At 34.1% G+C, this 14,796-nt stretch overlaps 1 protein-coding gene across 3 annotated transcripts in view; it reads right to left on the bottom strand.

The window, feature by feature from the left end:
- The window catches only part of LOC308053679 (connector enhancer of kinase suppressor of ras 2-like), a 212,566-nt gene that overhangs the window by 61,711 nt on the left and 136,059 nt on the right, over positions 1-14,796 (bottom strand). For all 3 annotated transcript variants that reach the window (XM_080365216.1, XM_080365214.1, XM_080365215.1), the window contains exons 9-11: positions 13,316-13,462; positions 5,065-5,198; positions 4,211-4,416 (exon numbers count right to left, since the gene is read on the bottom strand). In XM_080365216.1, the coding sequence (XP_080221342.1) occupies positions 4,211-4,416; positions 5,065-5,198; positions 13,316-13,462 (487 nt within the window). The remainder of the gene's footprint in view (positions 1-4,210; positions 4,417-5,064; positions 5,199-13,315; positions 13,463-14,796) is intronic.

Raw genomic sequence — 14,796 nt, 5'->3', positions numbered from 1 at the left:
TTTGGTTACAACAACAAAAAAGAAGATTCAGACATTGGGGCTTTAATTAAAATGATTTTATGGCACTATGGCTGTAAGAAATTAATGTACATTAGTCATTCTTTACTACAGTATCAGCAGAACACTGATAGCAAGCCATTAAAGAAGGAATATTACAAAACTGACTATAAAACATTAGCACTTTGGCCTTGTCAATGTGCATTATTATCACAAAACACAGAAATATACTCTCTAGATTATGGTTTAAGTTTTGTCTGACCCATATAATCAAAGATTCCTTTTTCCGTATGCCAGCTGACTAAATTTAGTGTGTTTATGTAGCACTCGAGCACATTTTTTTGAAGTATCTTGCTACTGTTCTGGTTCTTGGTTTATTATTGAATTTAAGTGTGAACAAAAGTTTCATTATCAATTTCCCCAGGATTATTAGGGTGACAGTATTTTCTGTGGATTATCTGTATGCTAGTTTTTTCCCCCCACTATTCTTCCAAAATACAGTTTTTTAGCTACTAAAATATTAGGAGGATTTAAGAACAAACAGGTATATAAGACAAGTATGCTTCTGGATAACATGATTTTATGAAAATTGAAGGGGTAGCATATACGTAGAGTACTGAGATTTCCCTATATTATGCTTTCACTCATACCATAAAAGTTTGTGTATATCTAATTGTATGGAAAATGTATGTAGTTTTCCTGTCTGCCTAACAGTTAAAACTACTTTTAAGTACAAATGCATTATTCAAGTGCTAATCTCAAATTTGATTTTAGAAGAACAGAATTAAGAAAAAACCCTCCATAAACCAAAGAAAAGGAAATCAGTAATATGGAAAAGATTTTGAAACAAGATTATAAATTAAAAAAACAAAAATATGAAAATAAGAATCCATATAACAAGTGCAGATCACCATAATAAAACTTAGAAGTATTTCTGTGAAGAGAATAAAGGTCTGAAGCTCTGAAGAGATTTGTAACAAAAACATCAGATGCCACAGCACAATCGACATCAAAATCAGAAATTTAAGAGAGGAAATACACAAGCCAAACACAGGAACTAGTGATTTTGCATACTGCTTATTTTAATTCCAAGTTCTTTTGCAAACAAATGTAATCTATAAACTATTTTAATATTGCAACTTGGGTATTTTTCTGAGTAGAAAATTATTGTGTACATGTATACCAGTATAAATTGAAAGAAAACAATAATACTTATTTATGATGGTTTTGCCTCTGGCACATAAAGAGATTTGATATCCATTGCTACAAGGGCTCTAAATACCATAGCATGTTAAAGTCAGACTAATATTAGTGTAAACACTCGATTTTTAAAAAAAAATAAATAAAAAATACTGCAGCAATTATAAATACAAGGTTAATTTTCACACATAGTTTGAGAAAATGGACTTATTTGCCTTCTTGCATTTTGCATATATATTATCAATACTGAGCATCTCATCTACCTGAGTATCCTTCTGCCTACCAGCTGCAACAGAGACTGGTTTCTAATGATTGCTTTCATTCTGGTAGGACCATGGCAGGAATTCCTGAGCAGTGGTTTGTGTGAGTCCTGGCAATAATGAAAGCATCTACTCAACCACAAACAACTTCAGAGGTTTTATTTTCCTTACTTTGCCCATGGCTACCTAGTTCCAGCATCAGGTACGTGTTTATTCAATCTACCATAAACCCTGTCTTTCCACCAAAAGACCCATTGTCACTTTCACAGTTCAAACGTATATCTTTAAGTCAGAAGTATAAAATATTCTACTGCAGTAGAAAAAAATCTGTATTTGGGAGTCTGTTAGTTGACAGATTAATCTGTAGTTTAAAAAATTCTAGTTTAGCAATTTTTTTTTGAAACAAAAGCATATTCCTCAGACCTAAAAATCAAATTCTTTCTAGATTTTCAAAGTCACAGAAAATCTGAACTGTCCATCATAAACAAGAAAAATGTTACTTATTACTGGGATCGGGCACAGAGCCCAACATTTTAAGTCAACATGCAGCATGGACTCATGAAAGCAAGCCAAATACATCCATCTGACTCCAATTTTAATCACAGTTAAAATTTATCTTTCATTCTAATTTTATAATAATGTGACATCACTTGTCAGGGAAATAAAAACTGAATATTACTAGATTTAAGAAGGAATCCTACATTTCAGTGTTACAGCTATTTCAAACACCAAATATATGGCTGTACAATTTACTAAAAATATCCTATATACAACCAAGATCTATTAAAATTTTATTATTCTGAAAAGGTAATGTACATGTACATATACATGAACCTGTCCATTTTACAATTGATACTTTGCCATTTTTTTCCATAAATCCAGCTGTAGTTAGCAAATTATGAAGCCAGGACAAAAGTTCTGTTTAATTGATAAACATAAAATAAAACTGCTTTTAAACTATTAGAATGACAAAACCAGAACACCATTTGGGAAGTTGGATGTCCTCCACTGGGGAAGTCTAACTACAGTGAATTATCACTCTCTAGCTGCAGTGAACTATCACTGGAGCTTGACGTAATTTGAAGAATCCTTGCAGCTGTCGTTTTCAGACTTGAATTCTACCCTCTCTGCTCTCAAAACAGCAGGTGAAATTGCTTAACTATCACTCGTTAGCTGATCCTAGCCAAAAGGTCATGCAGGTGAAACTGTAACCCGGGTAAGTTACATAAATGCTGCCATAGATACCATGCATATAGTAAGAGAAATTCAGCAAATATTTATTGACATAGGAAAATATTTGTACAGCTTAACTATCAAATTCAGGTTTGGCATATGGGGTCATCATTTGCACCCTCTTCTAACATTTATGGTGGTAAGAACCACGGATTCTCAGTCTGAGAATGGGGACAAGAAAGCTGCATCATCTCTAAGTGCTAACAACTGAAAGAACCACAGGAAACTACATTTAATAACATCCATGGTATCAAATCCTGCATCAGAGTAACCAGTTCTATGGCAGACCAACAGAATCTGTGCCTGGAGCGCTTAAAGATTTTTCTGTTTTTTTCCCCAGTGGTGTTCCATTTCAGCTATTATTAGATCTTCCACTGTAACTGCCTTTGGCATGTTTTTATTACCTGTGTTCTTTACAAACACATACTTCTTTACTACTTTGAGCTTGTGAGAGGTTTCCTTTTTCCTAGATACCAAAACCAAAAAAGTTTAGCAACTTCTTCTAGCAAAATGAGAGAAAGGAAAAAAAACCTTAGTCTCATAGTAGGTGAATGAAGTACTTATTGAATATTTATCTCAAAAGATAGCTCCTAACCATCAGAATGCTATGATCGGAAGGAGGAGTCATTGCTTACTCTAAGGCTCAGAAATAATGCCCTTTTCAAAATACGAGATAATCACAAGTGGGTTTTTTTAAAATCTTTTATCTTAAGTCTGTAAATTTTAAAAAATAACTGTCTTGAAATTAAAACCACTGAAAATATATGGAGAATACAGTGCTGTATTTTAGTAGTATTCTAAAATTCAAACACCAAGCAAATCAGTTTTAGCAGATAGGCAAAAAAAAATATTTGTCAATTCATGAAAAAGCAGTACCTTTTCCATAGATACGTATACTCATATACAAGTACATACATGTTTGTATACCTGTACACTCATATGGATTTACACACACACAAAATTTCTATATAAAACCAGAGTTAATTATTGTTTTAGTAGGTCATATATTTCAGCAGTCCTCATTCTAAGATTTTGAAATATATTTGTAGTATTAACAAATGCATTGTAGGATACTACTCATGTAAATACATCCATTTAATACAGCACTGCATTTTGGAATGTCTTACATCTTATGGATACTTTCATACCAAAAGTAAGTTTTTTCAGGTCCTCTGTTGAAGTTCAACAGCTCGGAACACTGCAACTAGAATAAACTCCAAGAGCTTGTGAATGAAACTGAGTAAATCAAGATGCTAGCTTCCAGATAATATGAAGCTCAGTATCATTGAAATTTTTAAGTATGCGCTGCAGAATAAATCTATAAGTAACTTAGACACTCCTGATCATGAACATTAGTTTGTAACTATACTAATTATTCCTTCACATAAACTTTTGTCTAGTATTCAAAGCCAACAGGTTATGGTCTAACAAAGAATGGCAGATATTTGGGGGTGTTGCAGTGTTAATAGCACAATTTGTAAATTTGGTAAATTAAAAAATATCAAAAAAATCAAGCCTACCGTGAGTAGGTGTTTTTTCTCTTCTCCGTACTCCTGTAGCTCTGCTTCTCTCATACTCTGAGCCCATGGGGTGGCCTTCACCTTCAATTAAAGTGTAATATTTCCCACTTTCATGCTCCAGAAAATAGCTTGGAGACTCAGAACCTTTCATTCCAGACTTTCCAAATTTGCTGATGTCATCACAAGACATTATTCCAATTTCATCCCTAAAAACAGTAAATCAGAAGATTATGGAGAAATTAACCATTTTATGATAAAGCTTAAGCATACAACAGTCTCTCCCAAACACTACAAATAAAAACTTCTGTAATTGAAATGCTATATGTGAGAAATTTTATGTAAGTGATTCAATTCAACAAATGTAAATTAATGAAATAATTTTTAGGTTCCTTTTTAACTGCAAGATAGTTAAACTTCATGTTTATGAAGTTAACTTCAGTAGTGCTATCTGAGGACGCGTTCTAACTTGCATTAGAAGTCAAAAACTTGTAACTAATCCTTTGTGTGATAAATGAATATGCAATGTACTATGAAGTGTAAGAAGTGGACAACTGAGGGGAGAAGTGAGGGAAGACTTCTTCCTTCACTTCTGGGATCAGTTGACAGAACCTGTCTTCTCCCCCATAGGGATGCCTATTGGGTAAAAACTTTATGACTAACTCACACTAGTTGCTATTAGGTATATTGTTTGAAGCTTGCTTTGCAGTCAGCGTATTATCACCAGCAATCTTCAAACCTTATTCTGTCACAAACTTGCATTTTATAATAAAAATCTTCAGCTGAAGTTATAAGTCTCTAGAGATTTGAGTAGTTGTATAAACCATCTTTCTTAATGTTCCATAGGATGTAAATACCTGGGGCCATAAAGTCCTGACATAGGAGAGAGAATGAAAACATCCTGGAGTGCAGAGTTCTCCATTTTTGAAGATACGCCCATTGTACTTGTTGGTGTCGTAGAACCACTTGTAGGACTGGTTGGAATTACAGGCTGTAAAAAAAAGGCACATGAATAATAAACTGTTTTCTGTGCTACAAGTAACAACTATGTCAATGTGCATAATTTTAAGAATCTTGACATCTTTTTTTCTAGTAGCCATTTTTTTCAAATTACTGGTTTCTTTAAAAAAAAGTTGTCTACTGAAATGCTGTTTTACCAAAGGGTTCAAGACTAGTTATGCAAGAAACTGACAAAAGGCCAGGGAAATTAATTTAAAAGCCATCCCATGGGAAAATCTGAGACTCAGAATCAAAATATGATTTTTAACCAATGCAGAAAATCAATTATATGGGGGAAAAGGACATACACTATTAAATGGCATTAATACAAAAATTACAGAACTCTGGAATACTTGCCCTGAATGAAAGTATTCATAACTATAATGTTGGTTTCAGTAGAAGATTTATTGTTAGGAGGACAGAATCCCTAGGGGTTTTTTAAGAAAACAGAATTCATAGTCATTTGTTGTTTCTTATTCTTTTACTGAACCTGTAGCCGTGATGATTGTACCACAGTGATGCATATATAGGTTGTATGGTAACCAGCAATGGAATATAGATTAACCTAAGCAATAAATATGAGCATCAAAAATATTAAAGGTATTAATAACATATGGGTGTCTTTTGGGATTTTAGTTTTTTTAAAAAAAAAATTAAATTAATTTAAACACGATTTTTTTACTCAAAGGCCGTAGGGAAGCTCAAGTCAATAGCTATAAGGAATACAATCAAATATTCTGTGCAGGATAGAAAAATACATACACAAAGGATATTTTCCAGCCAAATTCAAGTCTGTGTTTATATTCAAGAAATAAAAAATACTTTTATTCATATTATTGTTTACAGTTTTTAATATGAAAAATTCCCATTCAAATACCAAATTGTGCTTGAATAGATACAACCCGTTTTCTACAGGTGGAAGGAATACACAGTGACCTAAAAATTGGATGAAAGCCTCAAAGATCAATTATAATCTTTTTCTGAATACAAGGCTTTCTATATTCTAGAGATAAACACTGAAATTATTTTTACTTGATTCAAAAAGTAAAAGGATACCAAAAAAAAACTTTTTTTGGTGAGAATGTCAGTCTGCACAGGGTTCCAAATTAAACTACTCTTTTATGCTTATTGTTAAGCCTCTTATATTCTAACCAAATGTTTTAGGTTTCTTTTGTATTATCAGTATAAATGCATAAGAATTGACTGCCAAAGACAAGAATCATTCACTAGTTACTTTCTCATATCTTTGGAAATGAGGTCCTACCACATTATACACACTATCAACCACTACATCCAGAATACTACCATTATTTCTGAAGTTTTGCTGTGGCAGTATTAATAAAAAGACTATATAATAACACATTCTAGTAATCCCCCAACTTACCTGCAGCTGGACACAGTTTCCCATGAGTCAAGATATAAATTATCACCCTCACAGAAAGACAAGCAGAAGCTATTTTAGAATCAGAAAACACCTATACCAAGTCTCTTATGAATAATTTCTTTTTGATGGTTGTATATTCAGCAGCCTTCAAGGTTACAGGATATTCAATGAAGTTAACAACAGAAAAAGGGGTGGGGAGAGATGACTGTTAAATTTGCCCCCCGAGAGGGTGAGAGCCATGCTATTCCTGATAGATTTTTAATAATATCTGACCTTATAGCAATATAATCGGTGTTGCTTCTATTTAATTCAATTCTTGTTCTTCCTATCCCAGAAAGTGAAAACTTTCATTTTTTTTACATTCTGAATACTGGTTCCCCTTATTTTGGCTAGAAAACAAGAACTATACAAACACCCTGCCCCCCGCCCCCCCCCCCCCCCCCCAATTTTTCCATTATAGGGCTTGTTTTTTAAAACATTAATGAATTGTAGCATGCTCTGTACTTTTTCCAACTGATTAGACTATGTGTACCCAGTGTATACTAGGTGTAATCAGTACCCAGCTCAGATTGTACCAATACTGAATAAAGCACAACAATTATTTCACTTGTGTTTAATATTCCTGTTTATGTCTTTCAGTCAGGTATTTTTGTCCCTTCCAACATGACATTCAACTTTTTCTTTACTGTAATTTCCATATTATTTGGAATTACTGTTGTATTACTCAGTTGCCACATTCTTTAAAACTGCATTTTATTATTTCCAAGTAGCATACTTTACTCTTGCCCTCCTTAATTTCATTTTTAGAGCTTTTTTTCTAGTTTTCCAAACTAGAATTTCCACATTTTTAATTACCAGCCAAGACTCCATTGCATTCGCAGGCCCTCCTGGTTTAGCAATCTACGCAAATTTAGCAAGCAACTCCTTTGGGTTGTCATGAAAACATGGAACAAAACCACGTGTATCACCTATCTGTCAAACCCTAAAAGTTACATTCTTCGTTTGAAAGTGAATCATTAACAGGTATTGGTTAGGCAAGTTTATCCGGTAATTTTCCACCCATTCAATCTCAGTTTCACCTAGTCCTTAATTCTCTATGCCAAACTTATGACAAAAGGTATTAATATCAGAGCAAGATATACAGCTTCTCTTCTATCTACCAGGCCAGTTAACTGCTCACATAAGAGCATTAAATCTGTTTAATGATTTCTTCATAATAAATTCATGTTGATTTTACTCATTGGTTATCTTCCAAGTGCTTGCAAACTGTTTGTGCATATTAATTGACACATAATTCCCTGTCTCTTGTGTTTCCCCTTTCTGAAGACAAGCATTATACTCCTTGGTTTTCTAACCTTACTAAAATTCATTCATCATTTACAATTTCACAAAAAATGCTTTTGAAAAATAATGGTAAAAGAGTGCCACCTCCCCCCGCCCCGCTCTTTTTCTTCCCTTTTTGATTGGCATACTGTAAGAGCTCATCCACCAAGTTTACAGAAGTGTGTGCTCTTGAAGTTCACTTTGCTTATATGAGGGTTGTGCGTTTTTAAGAAAATACACTGCTTCATGATTGCTCTCAGATAAGCTGTCTCCTGCCTCCTCCCTCTCAGCTTTATTTATTTTCTCCACTTTCTGCATGAAAAAATACCTCTCTTCAGTGCTTTCCAAGAATTTGCCAGACATTGTGTCTTTGGAACAATGCCTGTTTCTATCCCTTTCTCAAAGGATGCACCTGATCCAAATAAATGATATTGGGCGATTCTGTTATTCGTTCACAAAAAACTTCACTTATCTGGCCTGGGAGTCTTTAATGAAGAGAACACCCACTTTCTCCTCCTCTATCATCACCCAGATCATTCCAGCAAATATAATTCTATGATCTGGAGCTCAGAGTGAAGGCAGCAAAGATGTATAGCTTCACCCCATGTCTGCAACATCAGACATGGAATTCCAGTGGGTTTAGGTATCTGCAAATTAGCATAGGGGTGTTTTAGTATTATTTAAAACAATATTTATTTAATAATAGTTTAATAAGAGTATTTAATATAATATTTTAGTATTATACAAAATCCAAAAAGGCAATTTTAATAAATAGTAAAAATAAACCCAAACAGGACTATCAATTATAAAGACATAGTCAAGTCTTTAAGTCTTATATCTCAATTCCAATAAAATTACTTAAAGTGATTATGCTGACTATGTCGGTGTACAAATGAATGTTTGATGAAGCGTGTGCAAATAAATGCACAGGTGAAAAAAATCCCAAGGAAAACACATTTGTTTATAGACGACTTCTGAAAAGCGACACTTTAGGTATCTTCTGTTGTTATTTAAAGTTTTTAATAAGAATAGCTAATTGTCAGGAAAATGATTAAGCAATGCTAAAAGACCAAAATAAAAATGAAAGACAAATGCTAAATTCAACATTCATCTGAACTAAACAATTGTTTGCCAGACAGAAAAATTCAAACTCTTTCAGAACAAAATACATTGCTGTGATTCTGAGTGAGTTTTGCATATATTTGGGATAATTAAATAATGTATCTGTTTCAAAAGTGCTGTTCAAAACAACAAACATGACCCCAGCATATTCTGCAAAAAACAGCAGAACAAAATGCAGGAAGCTGGTACAGCAACAAGAGTCTTGAATATGGACATCCCTTACCTTTTGAGGGGGTATGAAGATTAAGGATAGGGTACTGAGTCTCTGCTTTCTCCCCTGAAGGAATAAACTGAATCCCCAGAATTCCCCTGATGGGTGAATTCACAGAAAACACACAGGCGTCACTCTTCTACATGGATTGCCTGCGGTAAGGGAAAATGGGGCTTTGTAACTACATATCACCCTATAAATTCCTATAGTGTTTAATTTTTGTCAGAAAAGGTTAATTCATGCCAGTGATACAGATGACTAATTGGTCTAGCTGCAGAAAAATTAAATTTTTGCAATAAGATACTACTCACAAGGAGAAACAGAACTCTCAATATTGTTGAGTATTTCTCACGTACTGGTAAATTGGTAAAAAACCCTGCAGTTACGTTCACAGTGTTCTCCAGTCTTGTGGATTTTTACGTTTTGAAACTTAAAATATATACATTTTTGATGTGTCAGTAATAATTTTTGTCCTCAGAGCAAGAGGATACAATGAAATGCTTCTGAATATGACAGAAGTCAGTAAAAGCATGAGTGGCATTAAGATGAAAAGGAAATGACTGTTCACCATCTCCTCTGATACAAGACACTTAAGAGAACAGAACACAACTTAATTTCTTAATTTCTGCGTATTCTTTGTCTGAGGTGCTACGAGTCTTTCCTTGCCCAAGATATTTCTCATGGAGATAGCAAAGTGAATGGGCAGCACCTCATTTCAGAGTTCAGCTGAGCAATTCTATCAGGGTACAGAACTCTAACTCTGAACTGCAAACTAACTTGAGTGGTATACACCAAACTTGTTATTTTCCTTTTTTCACTCTACAAGCATCTGTCTTTACAAAGCTATAGAATTTCTCTCTTGTACAAAGCAACATCTCTCTAAATTCACACGGTTTTCAAAATCTGAAGTGAGCTACCTAGCTAGAATTATTCTGAAGATACTTATAAAGTTGCAAAGCATATGTTTTCCCTAATACGTAAGAGTTGTTATAAAACTGTCACTGCTGATAGAAGCTTTACTTCTCATATCTCCTGACAGATTCTGTATCTCAAGCCAAATAATAAAAATTTTAATATTCTGGATCAAGTAGTTGTAACAAGAAAGATTAAATAATTGTAGAACATTTCTGCAAATAGAAAGAAAAAATACAATAAATGTTGTATTTTATTTGAATGAAGTTGCTGGTGTGCTCACTTTTATAAAAAAGAGTGCTGTTTGCCATCACAGATGAAAGAACCATGTTATATTGAGTGGGAAGATAATCACAGAGTTTAAAAATTGAAAATAGTTTTCTAATATCACATAATGCCAACTAGAGACAAAAGGAGAAAATGGTATGACTGACATGTTGTCTTACTGAAAGATAATTATAGCATAGAACTTTGGCATATATTATCATTGTGCTGTTGTTAATTAAGCATCAAGGGAAACTATATACAGCAAAGGAATACTACAATGGGACCAAGAAATAAATTTTATAAGGTTTCACGGATTTTTTTATCATTAATAATTTATAAATTAACTATGTAATATAATTTTAAACATAATTGTCATGGAAAAAAGTATTAATAACACCTATAAATGCCTTAAGAAATAATAGAAAACATGACAACTTTTATTTAAAAAAATTCCTGCTGCACACCAACCTGAGTTAAATATTATTTCTGACCTCTGAATTTCAAGTTCTTAAATCCTGCTTCCTTTGTTCACTCCCTAATTATTTACTGACTTTGTTTTGTGTTTTTTACCAACACAAAATCAGAATGGAAGAATTGCTCTGCATGTGTTATTTTTTATGGTGCATTATATATATCCATGCATATATCCATACATGCACCATGAGACAAGTAACACATGCAGAGCAATATATATGGATCCATATACAGAACACACCATGAAACATAACGCATCCATATACGTTATCCTTTTGTGTGATAGTCTGACACTTGCTGAATTGTTTTAATTTTTATCTACTTTAAATAAGACAATTTTCTACAGATTGTTGCTTAACTGGGCATTCCATATCCTCCATTCATACAGCCGGTTACTTATATCCCAGTATAAAACCTTCTGCCTACGCTGAATGTGTTCTGTTTATTTCTGAAAGTCTGTCCATAGCCTCTGACAGAGTCTGTTCTTAAGAGCTATTTTATTCCATTGGCGGTAGAAAACTCCAGAAAAACAAATAAATAAAACCAGAAGCCTTCCTACCAATTCAAAGAATCAAACTGATCTAGAGAGTCTAAAAAATGTCAAAGTCAAACAAAGACAAGGATATTCTGCAGCCAAGAACAGAGAGAGGGAAGTGAGATCATTCCTTTCCAGCAGCACCAAGCTGTCATGTCAGCTGTCCAGGAAATACAAGCTTTAGTATCATCTTGAAATTTAATCATGCTAGTTCCAAGTCATTGGTGACAATAATAGACAATACTAGATCCAGGTGAGAACTGTAGGAAACAGGCAAAACCAAAAACTGTGCCCTGAAATGCTTGAGCTCGCCTCTGTTGCATGAAGGCTAAAGAAGACCTAAAGATGTTAAAGATGACCTAAAGTTGGGAGATTTTTTTACATTTTATTACAAGATCTACTGTTAAGAAGTAACACTGGCAATACTCTTATTTTCCAAAATGATTTATATTTATATCTTCACAGCACGATTTTCTGACATAGAAGAAACATATCCTAGTGAGGATGGCACTGAAAGCACCCCTTTGATCCTCAGGGGCTCTTGTGTTCTGGGTCATCAGGAGAAGACACATAACAAAAATAGAAACCTATAATTCCACAAAAATAGCTTGGTGCACTTTCACCTATCTGGCTACCACAACAAGGGTTGGCATGTTCTGTGGAAAACGCTGTGCCATGTATACATTACATATTTTTTTCACACTGACAACACTTCCAGAACTAGCGCTGTTTGTGAATTTCAACTCTTCAATACACTAATAGAAAGAGAGGATCTCTATGGAAGCCCAGTTACAAATGCAATTTCCAATTTGCTGCCACTGAAGGCTTCATATAAAGTTCACAAGCAAATACATAATCATCTTGCTACAGCAAAGAATGTTATTCCTGCATGCTTATGACAGAAAAATCTGAAGATTCTCAAATGTCCTCCTGGTGTCATAATGCCCCTTTCCTCTCCCCCAGAGGTAGTCACAGAGAAAGGAAAGATGGCTCTAAATCCAAGTGTCAGCACTCCTGAGCTGCAAGGATTACACCAATTCCTTAAGTGAAGCAGCTCTGTAGGATTTAGGCACTTTGAGGAAGGAAAGATCCAGGAAATGCCAGGCAGGAAGGAAATTTGCCTGGATAGTCTTGAAGGATTTGCTTTGCTTTCATTAATTTATTTTTTTTCAGAAACACGTTCATGTATCATGTGATCCGAACAAAACAACTCTGTGAAGCTTCAACATTATGAAAGTGCATAAACTTAATAGAGGTTGTTATGTAGTGCTAAACTTGCACAGTTCCTAACTTTAAAAAGTTTCCTTTAATAATTTTGAGTTCAGCCTTTTTACAGTGGGTCAGTTTCTCCTATGTATGTTGATGCTGCAGGAAGAACCAGCTGTGTTCACAATAACTTTTTATATATCAACAGGTTTTCAAGGGATAAGTATGCAGAAAATATCAGAGGTTCTATTTGCATTGCTACCAAAACCTCAAACTTGATGAGAGGTGGGGAACAGAAGATGACTTTTCCTGACACACCTGATTACAAACAAGTAGTTTTAACAGACTGAAATAATGGAAACACTGGAGGTAATGTTGCCTCTGCCAGTCAAAGCAAGCTACTGAACCTTAGGCTTGCTTATTCTTCAGTAACACTATCTGTGAACATTCTTTCCTTCTATGAATTTCTGTGGCTCCCAACTTCACCAAAAAATGTGGGAAAACAGTATTATTGACACATAAAGCATTGCCACACATATTTATCTCAGCACCCTATTTGAAAGGAATATGGGACTTTTTAGAGGCTCCTGTTCCTTTCACTGGAATGAAAAATTTGTGTGTTTTCTCTTGAATAAAGGTTTTACCATGACACCAGTGTTGTAACAGCCTTCTTACCTGAAGTGCAAGAGGCTTCCACCTCACGTTCTTCAGAAGGGCAGGAGCAGAAACCAGGGTATTCTGAGGACGCTTTTTCAAGGTTAAAATCACTCCATTTGGGTCTTCCCACAATGCATTTACTAGGTTCTTTAGTTGCCAGCCAACCTAAAGAAAAATTCCATAATTGAATTTTGAAAGCTTTTCGTATAAACTGTGTCTGCTTACTTCTATTGGACTGAAATGATGCTGTTAAAGCTGTATTTTTTTAAGCTACATTTCTCAACAGAATAAAGCATAATTGAACACTCTCTTTTAATAATTTGTGACATCACTGTCCATTTGAAATCAAATGATGAGGACTACAAGACATGAAATAACTTCAGTCTGGATCCTGAGTTGAAGCAGGCACTGCTGAGGAGGAAGACAGACTATGCTATAGCAATGTATAACATATACGTAACAGCTTTAAGGTCCTAACTAAAGATAAAGGATTGTTGACTTGAATCTATACACCCCCTGGATATAGCTGAGTATTTCAAGTTACTGTAAGTTGTAAACATAGCCATAAAAAAGAACATCACTAGTACTGAAATGATTTTATATGTGCCACTCACAAAAAGTTACTTATAGTAATGTCTTAATCTTGATTATCTAAAAATAGTATTTTTACAATGAACTCTTTATACATGAGAACAGAAAAATTACTTTTATGGGAGGGGTTTTTTTTAATGAAAGTTTACACTATCCTATTATCCTGAGTGCTTGAAGAAGTTTTAAAACTGAATAATAATAAAAATGACATTATATAAAGATGTTTATGATAAAAGTAGTTTCTTACACATTTAAGTGCTGCTGAATTTCTATTAATATTTCCGCAGGCACATGAGAAAAAAACCCAACCAAACAACAAAAAGAAGGGTTTCAAAACAGTCAGATATATAGATTCGGAACTGAAAGTGAAATTTGTAAAAATTCACATTTTTCTACACTTCAACCAATCTTTCTTCCAAGTTGCACCACTGAAATCAGTGGAATTGTACTAGTTTGAATAAGACAATAAATTTGGCTGCATTTAGCAGTCCTTTTGCCCTTCCTATATGCAAGTGATGTATTAGCTTGTTCAATATGAATGAAATAAGAAACGCCTACCACTTAGCACTTCACAGTGAATTATCATGAAAGTTGGTTTGCCCTCTTTTTGGTTTGCCTAAGTAACATCATTACTGAAGAAGTTTCTTCAATATTACAGTATCAAAAAATTTATCCTATGTAACACCCAGATTAGTACTGATAGACAGAAATGTATTGTGAATGTTAGCAAATCCTATAAGCATTCCTTCTAAAGCTGTTATTTTTTGTTAATATACTTGTGACCCAATCTAGATACCCAGACTCACACTACACATTCTGAAATTTCTCTCTCCCACTGGTGTCAGAAAAATGGCACAACTAAAGCAGACTCTTAGTTACTCACACCTAACCTTAGCCCTGGGTCCCAA

The sequence above is a fragment of the Falco punctatus genome, assembly GCF_963210335.1.
Source record: "Falco punctatus genome assembly, chromosome: 15".
Taxonomy (NCBI): domain Eukaryota; kingdom Metazoa; phylum Chordata; class Aves; order Falconiformes; family Falconidae; genus Falco; species Falco punctatus.
The sequence above is the reverse complement of the archived record's forward strand: the minus strand, read 5'-3'. Positions and strand labels throughout refer to the sequence as shown.